This window comes from Colius striatus, chromosome 16 (assembly GCF_028858725.1).
Source record: "Colius striatus isolate bColStr4 chromosome 16, bColStr4.1.hap1, whole genome shotgun sequence".
Taxonomy (NCBI): Eukaryota; Metazoa; Chordata; class Aves; order Coliiformes; family Coliidae; genus Colius; species Colius striatus.
Genome location: NC_084774.1, coordinates 3950224 through 3963416, shown reverse-complemented (window position 1 = coordinate 3963416; position 13193 = coordinate 3950224). Strand labels below are relative to the sequence as shown.

At 53.0% G+C, this 13193-nt stretch overlaps 1 protein-coding gene across 1 annotated transcript in view; it reads right to left on the bottom strand.

Moving 5' to 3' along the window:
- MYH7B (myosin heavy chain 7B) overlaps positions 1 to 10221 on the bottom strand; it is a 29938-nt gene extending 19717 nt beyond the window's left edge. Inside the window, exons 1-12 of the mRNA XM_062009334.1 lie at positions 10125 to 10221; positions 9228 to 9331; positions 7313 to 7456; positions 7060 to 7216; positions 6931 to 6958; positions 5776 to 5872; positions 4871 to 4894; positions 2916 to 3008; positions 2081 to 2144; positions 1874 to 1972; positions 765 to 868; positions 128 to 266 (exon numbers count right to left, since the gene is read on the bottom strand). Coding sequence (XP_061865318.1) covers positions 128 to 266; positions 765 to 868; positions 1874 to 1972; positions 2081 to 2144; positions 2916 to 3008; positions 4871 to 4894; positions 5776 to 5872; positions 6931 to 6958; positions 7060 to 7216; positions 7313 to 7456; positions 9228 to 9331; positions 10125 to 10221 — 1150 coding nt within the window. The remainder of the gene's footprint in view (positions 1 to 127; positions 267 to 764; positions 869 to 1873; positions 1973 to 2080; positions 2145 to 2915; positions 3009 to 4870; positions 4895 to 5775; positions 5873 to 6930; positions 6959 to 7059; positions 7217 to 7312; positions 7457 to 9227; positions 9332 to 10124) is intronic.
- Between the last annotated feature and the right edge of the window lie 2972 nt (positions 10222 to 13193).

Genomic DNA, 13193 nt, shown 5'->3' with positions numbered 1-13193 from the left:
CAGTGGGGTTGCTTGGGATCACTGGCCTCCACAGATCAGACAAGGCAAGTTATCACAGCCCATCCTTGAAGGAGTTTGCATGCCCAGCCCAGGCTGAGCAGACCTGGCAGTGTGGAGCTAAACTCACTTTCAGTGCCATCAGCCTCTGCCTGCTCCTCCCGCTGCTTCTGCTTGAACTTCATGTTGCCAAAGTGCATGATGGCACCCACAATTTTATAGGAGCCGTATTTCTCATCGTTGCTGAAGCCCAGGATGTCCATGGCATGCTGAGGAGAGACAAAGCAGTACAGACAGGGCAAAATCACTACTCTGATGTGAAAGCTGGTCCTCCCACTGTCTCCTAAAGTGCTGTCCCTACCCTGGGGTTCTGGGCACCTAGCCATGGAATCCTGTCCATGGGACTTTGAATGGGAGGACAGCTCCCACAATATCTGCTTGAAAGCAAAAGGACTAGCCTAATACCCACAAGCAGGAGGTTTTCCAAGCTGTCTCATCTTCTCACAGGAGCCATGAGAAGTGCTCAGGTGCTACAGGCCCTTTCTAATGCAGGAAATTACTCTCCCTCCTCTGACTGGAGGAGGCTGTTGGAGGAGATCAGGGTCACTCCACTTTTTCTTGTAGGTTCACAGCCCATAAACCTGAGGGAACTCACAGCTAACTCAGGAGAGGGCCACAGAAAAGCCAGGACACATTCCCCTGTGTGCCCTTAAGGAGGTTGTGCCCTGGCTCAGGTCCCTGCCTCGCTGTGAAGGAGGTACACGTACATCTGTGGCCATGAGCTCCTCGCCGTCATCCAGGTTGTCCACAGTTGTGACACCCTGAGAGCAGAAGTGGTAGTCATAGGGGTTGAGGGAGAGCAGCAGCATGTCTGTTGGGGGAAGAGATGCAAAGGGTGAGGCCAGTCTGACAGAGACAAAGCTGGGGTTGAAGAGGAAAGGCTTCACCAACCCCAAATAGAGGGCACCAGCCCGTGGGAGGAACAGCCTCTTCAAGCCCAGGCAGGTCCATGCATGGGTCCATCTCCTCTGTGCTGTGCCTCCTGCTTGCTATCTTGGGATATGGCTTGGCTGCAGACTGTTTTAGAAGTGGCCATCCATGTCCTTGTGACCACCAGATAAGATTACTGCTCTGCACAGCTCTTCAGGCCTGCCTAATAAGGTATTGTTCTCGAGCCAGCAACAAGTTCCAGAGCCCACAGCCAAGAGGCTGACCACCCCAGCGGATGGTGCCAACCATCCTTCTGCAAGGTGGAAATGTTTCCTGCACACCCTGTATGACCAAGCCCCTGGAGGGCAGGGCTGCTGGGAGCACAGGACTGGCCCACTGCAAATTTGGGTCACCTGGGCTGTTCTGGGGAACACATTTAAGACCCATGCTGTGAGTTCTGCAGTTGTTTTCAAGCTCATCTAAACCATGTTGTCTCACTGAGGTGGATGAAGGAGCTCAGAGTAGGCTGCAAAACACATTCCCCTACCCCAAAATGAGAGACTATCCAGCTTGCATATGCTGAGGTCAGTGCTGAACCCACCACACAACAAGGACTCTGGGCAAGGCAGCTTTGCAATGCATGCTCCCCCATGCAGACAGACCCTGCATCCTCACTTCTCTGCTCCTGGACAGTTGCACAAAGGGCTTTAGTCTGGCTTCTGAGTCTGTGAGGATAGAGGAGGCTGGACTAGATGACCTCTTGAAATCCCCTCCACTGTGAATTGCCTGCCAATTCTAGGATCCTGCACAGCTAGCAGAGCACTTGAGTGTAGTGAACTGGGTTTGCTCATTCCCTGTGGACCCCAGAGCTGACAGCAGAGCTCTTTGTGGCTGTTGGCAGGCCATTGTGATCCAAAGGCTATGCTGCAGCTTCAAGCTGCCTTACCCTGCAGCTCTGGCTTCTTCCCAGACAGGATCTGGTAGTAGATGTGGTAGCTTCGCTCTTTGGGTTGCTGGAAAATCACTCTTGATTTTTCCAGAAGATCTAGAATCAAACAGGGCAGAGGGGTTAGAGGAGGGCTTGTTCTTTCCTGGAGCTGACCCAGAAACAGCAGCAACAGTGAGGTGAAATCCCCCTGTCACGTTTACTCACAGATGTCAATGTCTGCAGAGGCCAACTTCCCCGAGGGGCCAAAATGGATCCGGATGAACTTGCCCTGAAAACATGAGCAGGAGGTAAATGCTGGGCTTGGCTACACAGGTACAACTCCAAACAGCTCCTAGAAACCACAGACAGCTACAAGACACCAGTAATTTCCCACTTCTTAGGCTTCAGCTGGCGCCAGGCAAGTTCCTGGGTTCTGAGGGGTAGGTGAGGGAAGTTGTCTGGTTTGTAATGTGCAGTGGGTCAGACAGAATTGGGAAGGTTTAAACACTAGGCAGGGAGAAGTTTCACTCACAGCAGATAAATCTCTGTCCTCAGGCCTGTTCTAACAGCTGAAAGCACTTCTGCAGGGCAGTGTGACATGGAGCTTGCCCACAGCCTCCTGCCCTGTGGTGTGCTGAGCAATCTCACCTGGGAGGGTACCATTTCCCTCCAAGGCACAAGAACAGGCATCAAAGCCTGTGGCTGAGGAGCTTTGCATCCCACAGCAGGCCCAGGCTAGGCTTACCAAAAAAGATGCTGCCTCCTGTGAGAGGTACACTTCTCTCTTCTAGCTCCAGCACTCCAGGCTGGCCCTCAACACTGGCCATCTCAGCTTTGGTCCTGTAAGGGACTTCTCTCTAGCCACAGGCTGTGACAGCAGGGTGACTCATTCTGTCCTGCACTGGTGTCACCAGAAGCAGCTTGGCCTCAGCAGTCCCACCCCACTGGGAAGCAGAGCTGGCTTCCTGCTGTGTGCCTTTGGCTACCCAGTGCCACCAGTGAGGCATCCAGCGGGCAGACACATGGCACATTAAGCTCTCTGACCTGCCAAGACACTTACAAAACGTGAGGAGTTGTCATTCCTTATGGTTTTGGCATTGCCAAAAGCTTCCATAGCTGGGTTAGCCTCAATGATTTGATCTTCGAGGGTGCCCTGGAAAACAAAAGCAAAGGATGTGTCAGATCCCACCCAGCCCCAGGGCATCTGTTGCCAACAACAGAGGGACACAGAGAGCAGAGCTCCTGGCAGCATTTGCTTGCTGCACTCTTACAGGCTTGCTGCCTGTAAGAACCTGCTGCTCCTGAGGCATATTTGTGTCTCATGAGGCAATGCAGCTCTGTGTAGGGCTCAGCAGAGCTAGGTTTTGCAGCAGTGCTCTCTGTGAGCTTCTCCTTGCCTCAGCTGGTCCAGGCTACTGTCCTCTCTGCACACAGCAGTCCTCAGCCCCTTATCTTAGGCTGCTCCCATATGCAAACCAAGAGCAAGCACACACTGTCACCACAGCAGCCTAAACAGGCTCTTTCCTCTTCCACTAAACCAATGTCTTGGATGGCTCCAGTAACAGTAAAAGAAGAGATCCAGCAGTCAGGCTTGATCTACTAGCCCCTACACCAACAGCATGCACAGCAGGGTCATGGTGTGATGGGAACACAGCACAGGTCCCACCTGGCATGATCTGCTGAACTCACTGGGGCTTCCCTGAGCAAGATTCATCTTCCCTTAACCTTGTTTTTTCTACTTTCGTTTCACATGCACAGTTCAAAGACAAAGAGACAGCCTCTACCTAATGCAGGCAAAGCAGGACAAGAATTCAGGGAGAGAAGCAGGAGGCTCGTGCCAAGGCACGGCAAGGACAGTAGGGTTTGACAACAGCAGTGAGTCTGGTGACACAGGCACCTGCAGGATTCTCCATGAGAGCTTTTGCCCATGCTCTGATATATTTCAGTCCATAGAGCTTTCCTGAGGTGAGAAACATCAGCTCTGCGCTCTGCCTACCAGGAGCCAAGCTGGCTTTTCAGTGTTGGGCCCATAGCTGCTCCTCACCTCTGCAGCTCCAGATGTGTGACAGGCAAAAGAGACAGCTGTGAACCACAGCTTTACTAACAACCTGCATTCTGTCACTTGGATATCCTTTGGTCTGTTATCATTAAATTCAGCCTGATCTAAAAGTGCCTGGCCCATGAGATTCAATAGGGGCTGCCCCACAGGCTGCCCCAGGACCCACAGATTCAGCCCCCCCCAGCTATCTCACTCTCTGTAAGCTTGCCCAAGTGTTCTGAGACTCGTGTGCTAATGAGCATCCCCTGACCAAGAGCGTTCCTCAGCTCAAGGCCATCCCTCAGCACTCAGAGAGAGAAACCCAAGGCCAAGGACATTTAACTGAGCTGCTGGGACAGCTGAGCCCTGGGGGTGCTGGGAGTGACAGGGACTGAACCTGTGCTGGGTTTCTGCATCTTTGCTGGATTTTGCTCGGTTGTTTCCTTGGAGCTAAGCAAGCACCTCAGAAACACACCCCAGGCAGGGGCATCAGCTACCTGCAGCATGCTGGGCCAAGCTAGTTCAGGTCTTTGCAGAGGGTGGTATGTCCTGGTATGGTCAGTGCCCCAGTCTGTACCCAAAGCACAGTGTTGCCCCTGGCAAAGCTGCTCTTCCCCAGCCCCTCAGCACCACCATCCTCAGCTGGGCTTGGAGGCTGGAGGGGACACTAATGGCTCAGAGAGTGGAGGCTTCACCTAATCTTTGGAGGAGCCCACAGGCAAACACTGTGCTGGTCAGAAACAAGCATCTGAAAGAGTAACAATCCCTCAAAGTAGAGGCTGGAGATAGAAAGGTGTAAAGTCCCCACGAGATGCAATACCAAAGCTTCAAACTGTGGGAAAGTGGGAGATACAAAGCCCTTGCTCCCAGACCCAAGGCAGAGCCCCACACAGGCATTCTTCATCACCCCACCATAGCTCTGTGGTGCAGCAGAACTCTGTCCTCAGCATTAAAGATTAGGAGTCTCCAACACTTACCCCAGTTTTAGTGGCAAGAGCTGCCTAGAGAAAGGAAAGAAAAATGTCTTTAGAAATCCAGAAAAGCCAGGCAAGAACCACAAGAAGCATGGTCAGAAAAGCAGGGCATGACCATTTAGTGCCAAAAAGAGGTCCAAGAAAAAAAGGATTAAACTTTATAAGAGATGCCAAAAAGTTGTTAAATAGATTAGCTCAAGAAAATCAAGAAATGCATCAAAAAGCAAGAACAGTTAAATCCAAACCCAAGGAAGAGTAAAGAAAAGAATGCTGAAGTATTGCTTGTCTGCTACCTAAAGCAGCCAGTTTGCTTCTACAAGGGAAAAGCAGGCTGGAGCCTCAACATATCAAGAAGAAATAAGCAATTGCAAGGGCAGCTCAAAAATAACCAGCACCAAAGAAATGCAAGAATCAAAACAAGAGCAAGAAAAGCACAAGGTACAAAAGGGTCAAAATGAACAAGAGGAGGGAAAAAAAGAGGGAGAAAAGGATGAAAAGCAAGGCTTAAAAGAGGCAACGTGGGAAATGGCAGGTTTGCTCCATTCTTTTAATGCTCCTTAAGAAGAGGATTTGTGGGGTGTTGAAGGAGGAAGAGAAGATGAAGAGGGCGTCTAAAGTGCCTCTTCCAGGCTGCACAGATTGAGCAGCCACATCAGAAAAAAAAAAAGAGACATCCATTTCCCCCTGAGCAGAATAATTTCAAGCCTTGCTTGTTCAAAAGTCAGGGGAAAGCCAAGCCCTGGGTGGGTCAGACCAAAACACGCTCTCAGTGCAAAAAGTTGGGGGAAGAAAAAACCACCAAAAGCAGTAAAAAGAAGAAGAAAAGGGGGAAGGAGGGAAAAATAAAGGCTGGGAGAGGGAAAGAAGGGAAGAAAACAGCAAGAACTTGTTTCAAAAGAGGTTCTTACTAATTTCTTGCCCGGTGTGTCGCCCAAGGCTGCGACAATGGCAAAGTACTGAATGACCCGCTTGGTGTTTACAGTCTTACCAGCACCAGATTCTCCGCTTAGAGCAACAGAAATACACAGATCAAGGACAAGAGGCAAAGAACAGGCGAGACGTCAAACAGAGACCCTGCCGACCTGCCACTCCACCCCTCACACCAGGAGGGAGGTGGGTGCTATCAATCCCCTCCAGCCCGGGGCAGGGACGTGCCTGTCTTTGGGGTTTGTGTTTGGAGTGAAGCCCAGCTCCATCCTTGCAGTGGCCTGCGGCTGCCAGCCCGGGCCCTGCCTGCCTGGGCCGAGGTGCCGCGGGGGGAGCCATGCAGCCATGGCGGGAGGTGCCAGACGGCCCAGGCCCCGGGGCTTCAGCTGTCCGGGATCAGCACGGCCCGGCTCTCATCTCGCTCGGGTGGTCTCAGCACGGCCTGTGGTGTTGGGGGCTCTTGGAGATGGCGGGCTGTGGGCAGCCGGCGGGCCCTGCTGAGCTCATCCCTATAGTTAGCTGCTCTCCCATTGTAATCCCAGATCACAAAGAGCCGGGGGGGAGCCGGGGGGCAGAGCTGCCACCGGACACGCGCCAAGCATCTCTCCGCAGCCCCTGCCTTTCCTAATTAGGCTATGGCCGAGGCTAAAAATGTCCGTGGCTCCTGGCAGCAGCATAGGGTCCTTCAGAGTCCTTTATATAGCCCTTATCTATATGTCACTTGAAATCAACCTGGCCTACACCCTCCCACATCACCCTCCTCCCCCGCCACCGCCCCTTCGGCTGCTGCCGCCATCTCCCTCTGCCTTTGGTCTCCATCTCTCCTTCCCCTTCGCTTCTGGGAGGCCGCCACCGCTCCTCCCTGGCCTTGGCCTCCATCTCTGCTTCTCTCTGCGTTCCTGGGAGGACGCGGGTGGCCGGGGTGCCCTGGGGCAGCTGTCGGGGTGCGGGGGAGCCCGCTCGCCCCGGGCTTTGTCAGCTGGCATGGTGGTGGCAGCAGGCTGGGTGCAAGGGACAGGGACAGGGAGGCTGACAGCTGCTGGGGCCGGGGGACAGACATGGCTGGGGGGGCCGTCCTGGGGCCCAGAGGTCACACTGTGAGCCGGGCAGGGGCAAAGGCATGGAGTGGCACTTACGTGATGAGCATGGACTGGTTTTCACGGTCTGGAAGAAAAGGAGAAGGCCTTAGGTCAGTGCCACGTCCTTACCCCCTGCCCGTGGAGCACAGACCGCCCGAGATGGGGGTCCTTGTGGGGGGCACTTACTGCGCAGCATGTCGTTGTAGGCGTTGTCAGCGATGGAGTAGATGTGGGGAGGGGCCTCGGAGCGCCGCTTGCCCTTGTAAGCTGCCACCACAGGTGCGGTGTAGACGGGCAGCCACTTGTAGGGGTTGATGGTGACACAGAAGAGCCCCGAGTAGGTCTGCAGGGAGAAAGGAGGTGGATGTGGAACAGGGGTTCCCCTCCCAACCTCGTGGGGTGACCCCCAGCCCCCGTTGGCCAGGCACTGTTGGCTTACGTAGATCATCCAGTGGGAGTAGCGGCGCTTCAGGTTGTAGAGCACGGAGGCCTCGTTGAGGTGTGTCAGCATGGCCATGTCCTCGATCATGTCAAACTTGGGGGGGTTCATGGGCTGCACGTCATCCTCCTTCACCACCCGTGTCTGCCAGAGAAGGGGAAACACATCAGATGAACCCCCAGCCCCCACCAAACACCCTTTCCTCAAAAACCTGCCGTGTGGATGGACACACTGACAGTCTCATGCATGGGGAGTTGTCCCCATGTCTGCTGTTCTCCTGACAGAGTTGCCCTCCATTTGGGGATGACAGGGTTAGGGGAGGCTCACCATCACCCCAGCCACAAAGCCCAGCTGGGACAAACAAGCTCCAGACCTGTTCCCTCCCCCACACTGAGCCAAACAGAGAGGATCCAAGCTGGGGAGCAACAAGATGTTATCCCACAATGTGTTCAGCACCCTCCTCCTGCACTCCCCTTCACAGCCTAAAACCCCAGAGCAGTGCAGTCTTTTAGTCAGAGAGTTACCCCTGGTTACTTGGGCAAACAGCTGAAGCCTGTACCCCATCATTTATGACTGGATTTATTTAATCCAGTGAAGCCAAGCACTGGGAAACTGTCACATCACGTATCTGACCTGAATGGAAGAAGCTGGATTTAGCAAATGGTCTCCTTAGTAAAGATTAAATGAAACCCTTCAAAGAGATTCATTTGGGTTTGTTTGTTTCTCACAGGTGAAGATGAAGTGTGTGGTGTTAAAAGGTGTTAGGTGTTAAAAGCCAGAGGGTGGATAGACAGAAGGATAAGAGTGGGGTGATGGCTCTTGGATCTGTTTCTGCTGGAAATGTTGATCCAGGGAAAGCAGAGGCATGTTCAGATTTTGTAAATCCGTGACAGTTTACCCAAAAAGACAGTTTCAAGAGGGAACATTAAACAAAAAAGGTTTGGAAATGGCTTTGCTCACAGAGACTGATGATGGTTCAAAGATCACAGACTCACAGAATCTTAAGGGTTGGAAGGGACATTGAAAGATCATCCAGTCCAACTCCCCCGACCAAAATAAACTGTTTAAATATTTTTCTTAACAAATGTTCTTTTGGAGAGGGCAAATTACCTTTTTTTTCTCAGTTTCAACCCAAGATTTTCTCAAAGCCTTGATGCTTTCAAAGACTGTTCCGTATCTTTCTTTGCCGTTTCAGCAGTTCTGAGCACTCTCCCTGCCACGCTGACTAGCCAGGGAATAGAAATAATCCAGTCTACTATTTACTGCCTGGCAGGTCCTTGTTCTTTTTCCCAGTTTGCCACAAGTGCCTGTACTGAAATGAAGCTGAGGGGCCCTGCAACTCCCTAGCATTAATTAAGCTCATTTGCAGCTATTTGTCCTGGATATTATCTTAACAAATAACAGCTGATCTTTGCCTGTTTCGCCTCCCTCTCGCTGCTGGAAAGCAAGACCCTCACCACTTGCCACAGCTGGTCTTACCCCTTTGCCCAGAGCCTGTTCTCCCAGCCACATTGCTCACTCTGCTGCAAATCCCAGCTAAAACGATCAAGAATTGGCCAATTGGCCCCTTACCTCTTGTTTGAGCCTTGGAGGTGAGTGGGGCAGGGGATGAGTATTGCCAAGGGCTGTGCTGGGCCAGCCCCACCGTCCCCTCCTCACTCTGTCTCACAGGGTAAACCACAGTTTTAAAACAAGCACTCCATGGGGGATGCTGAACCCTTGCCACTCTTGGCAAGTAATTGGCCTACGTGTCCTGACACACTGTGGTGTGTGTCCCCTCAGGGCATGACTGATGGCCCAGAGTAGAAGGGTTATCAACAAGAGCTTGAGTAGTTCCAGACATGATCTTGTCACACATATCCCCCTCTCTGCAAACACTTGATCTCCCTTGGAAAAGGAAAGGTATTTTGCTTACTTCCTTATTTTTGGTTTCCACGGTGACTTTGCCACCGGAGCTTTCTTTGATTTCTACTTCAATATAAGCTTCTTTCTCATCTGGGATCCAAACTCGCTTCTTCCCTGGAGGGGAGGGGAGGGGAGGGGAGGGAAAGGAAAGGAAAGGAAAGGAAAGGAAAGGAAAGGAAAGGAAAGGAAAGGAAAGGAAAGGAAAGGAAAGGAAAGGAAAGGAAAGGAAAGGAAAGGAAAGGAAAGGAAAGGAAGACACAAACCAGTTTGAAATGTAGGAAGCCACTGGAAATTGTCAGCTGAAAGCCATATGAATTCAGTCTGATAACACAACAAGACAGTGATCAGCCCTTCCTACACATGTGGGCATAGGAGCTGAGATTTCTTTGCCTTCTTCATGTTTGGCAGCTGTTTGCTTTGCTGGGGTCAGCTTTTAGCCTGGCAGAAGCCTGCTGCTTCACATGTGCTTGCACTCACACCATCACAAAGAAAAAGGATAGTGAGAGGAAGCAAAACTCTCCTCATTTGCTGAACCATGTTAAGTAAGTTGGGCCCTGGAGCCCAAGCAGGCGACTGAGACAGAACAGACACCTCCAAAATGAAACAGAGCTGGAAGGGGCCTTGCCAGCAGCCCTTCAGCCCATCTCCCTCAGCCCTTCTTGCCCCTCGGGGTCAGAGGAGACACAGAGCCACCTCCACCTGCACCTCAGCAAACAAGGGGAAAGTCAAAACCCTGCTTTTCCTGCTTCTGAGATCTTGGTGTCCTCCAGGGTGCTGGGGACAATTCTGCAGTGGCTGCGATCCCACGGGGAGCAGCACTGGGAAGGGGATGGGGCTGGTCTCCAAAGAGAGCCATGGGCAAGGGGCTGGTGTGGGGCACACGTGTGGGGCTGCCCCAAGGCCTTACCATCGAAAGGGATGGTCTGAAGCTTCAGCTGCTCCGTGTAGCTTTTCCGAAGGTACTCAGCAGCCTCCCCAAACTCGCTCATGTCCAGCATAGACATCTTGCCTGGCTGGAGGATGACTTGGCAGCAAGGAAAGGAAAAGTGAAAGACACCTGAATGCTGAAAGGAAGGAAGGGACAAGGAGTCAGTGCCTGGGAAAGCACCTGCTGCTGGGCTGCTGACCAAGGCAGCACAGCCACCAAACATGATTTTAATGGGAGAGAGGGAGAGAAGACAGTGACAATACCAGCTAATAACTGTAATAACAAGACAACTGCTGAACACTTTCCCTTCTGCTGCTATCAGCCTCCCACAGCAAGTCCCAGCTGGCTAAGTCAGCATCACTTTGGTGTCAAAACCTGCCATCGGGTTTTAGGCATCACCAGACACAGCCAACAACAGCCCCTTCGCTTGATAAGCTCAGCTAAAACCACCCTGATGGAGCCCTGGTCGCCTGCACAAAAGCTCTGCAAAGCCTCAGCTCTGTTTGCCAGAGTGATATTGCAGGAAGATAAAAGCAAGACTGGGGGTCTTATCCCTGGGGAGAGCTCTTCTAGAAGGCAGCTGCTTGGAAAAGCACTTTTCCGATAGTGCTTTCTGAGATCCATCTGATGCAGCAGCAGACAGTGGAGCTCAAACACCACAGCGACCATGAGCGGAGCCACTCCACTGCTGGGAGTCAGCAGCTTGGTAAAGCACACAGACCCCAGCAAAAAGGCTCTGGATGCAGGTCTGTGTCCCCCTCCCCTGTGCTGCCAGAGTCAGCCCCGTCCTCAGGGAACATCCCCCCTGCAGAGGTGAAGCGGGTTAGTAGCAGAGGACAAGCGTGCACACAGACATGCTCTTTCTTACTAACCTTAGTGATAGGACTGAGTGGCTGTGTGCGTGCAGCAAAGCCCCTTTTTATTGTGTCTGTCAAGGTCAGAGTGGGAAAAGATATGTCAGAAATTCCCATGTGTCATGTCCACACAGCTCTATTGGTGCTGCTGTCCCACTGCCCGGAGAGACACAAAAGGCAAACTTCGCTTTTATCTCGCTGCAAGTGCAGCCTGGTTATTTTTATTCCTGTATTGTCAGGCGAGTACAAAGGCAGAGTGAGAGACTCCAGCTCAGGGAGGCACAGCAGCTCTCCAGCCTGCCTGCACTGCCTGCTCCCGTGAGGAGCAGGGGAACAACAGCTTTACCTTGTCCTCCTGCACCTGAGCAATGAGTCCCCCTGCTCTTGCCCTCATCCTGCCAGGACAGTTGCTGCTTGGTGGAAGGTGTATGGCCACTGGCTTTCCAAGCTGGACCATCCCAACCTCTTGCTCAGTTCTGGTTGAGCCTCTCCACATACAGACTGCCCTGGAGTAGGGAACTGGGGAAGGACCTCAGGGCTTGGTCTCTGCTGCCCCACTGCCATCTTCTCAAAGGGCTTGGTTTGTTTCCTGAGGCACACCAGCTGCAGCCCATTTAACAGCAACCAATTTGCTTTTCTGATTATACGGATGAGACTCAACAGTTTTGTCTGATGCTCCCCTGATCTGGAGTGGCCTGAGGGCAGCCCCCCAGGACAGGCATGCTGCTGGGTAGTGGGGCTTGAGCCCTCACTGCTGTGGATGGACTCTGCCTTTGGCAAGCTCTGCCCAGCAGTAACTCCCAGGTCCTGCTCCTACAGCTCACTCACTTTGGTGTGGGAGTTTGCTCATGGCTTGGCCAGACTCAAAACCCCTCAGCAGAGAGGTTGCTGCAAAGCAGGGCTGGATACTTTTTCTCACCCCATCTCCCTCCTGCCCACACCAGACCAAAGGATTCTGCTGTCAGGGTCCTTCCCCTGAGCAAAGGGCCCTGTGGAGCAGCCCAGGGACTGCAGCTGGGCTGTGTGTGCCCTGACAGGGTGGGCTACAGACCCCAGCCCTCCAGGAAACACAGCAAGTCCTCTCTGGAGCACTGCTCTGCTCCTTCCCAGACACACCACCACACTGTGCCTGCCATGGGAGCAGGGGCACTCATGGGCTGCTTGGATTCCACACACACTTGTGTGAAATGTGCTGCAGCCACCTCCAGCACTGGAAATCAGCTTAATGCAGTGACCCCTACAAGCACATTCAGACTCCCTTGGGTGGTCTGGATGGCTCCTCATCCTGAGGGGTGCCTCTTGGCTCCCAGTCGTGTGGTCATGCCCTGGTCAATAACCCCACCAAGGTGACAAGGGAAAGCCAGGGCCCATGGCTTTGCTATTCCCCATTGAGTACATCTCACACCCCAAAGTAACTTGGGCTCATTGTATCCTCCTGAGAGTAGGGGAAACTGAGTCACTGTGTGATTAAGGATTAGCTGCACAGTGCTGTGCCCAAGCTCAATGTGCTGGGGCCTGTGCTACAGCCAGAATAGCAGTACCAGGAGCTGCTTAGGGCATGTGGCTTCAGCCTGGGCACATTGTCCAGATAGCAGAGAGGTTTTTGCAGCTCCAGGACCTCAGCCAGGCACTGGAGGGGATTTCTGATGAGGGCTCAGCAGTGGCCAGTCCTTCCATCCAGCACACAGCCATGGTCAGCTGCAACACCCCACGAGTCTGGGTGCCCAGTGCTGTGTCCTCCATACCCCCCTGCCAGGCAGGTGCTCTGCCCTCCCACATTGCTTTGGAGTGGGAGATTCATGGGTTGGAGGAGGACTCCCTGTGGCTTGAGCTCCAGCAAAGAGAATGGCTGTGCTCAGCGAGGGGTTGATGTTGCCTTCACTGGCTGTTTGGTGTAACACAAGGGGACATTGAGCACATCAGGATAAAATGTGGTCCAAGCCCCCATCTCTGTGTCCCATCTGGGCACTTTTGCACCAGAAAGCTCAGGTCCTCACTGGGCTTTGGCAGCACCTGGTGTAGAGCAAGACTCTGAGGATGTGTCTACTGCAACTCTCCTGAGGAGACCACAGGGGGAATGTCAGTCCTGGAATCATAAAATCCCAGAATGGTGGGGTGGGAAGGGTCCTGCAGAGCTCCTCCAGCCCAACCCCTGCTAAAGCAGGTTCCCCTCCATCAGGGGGCACAGGAACAT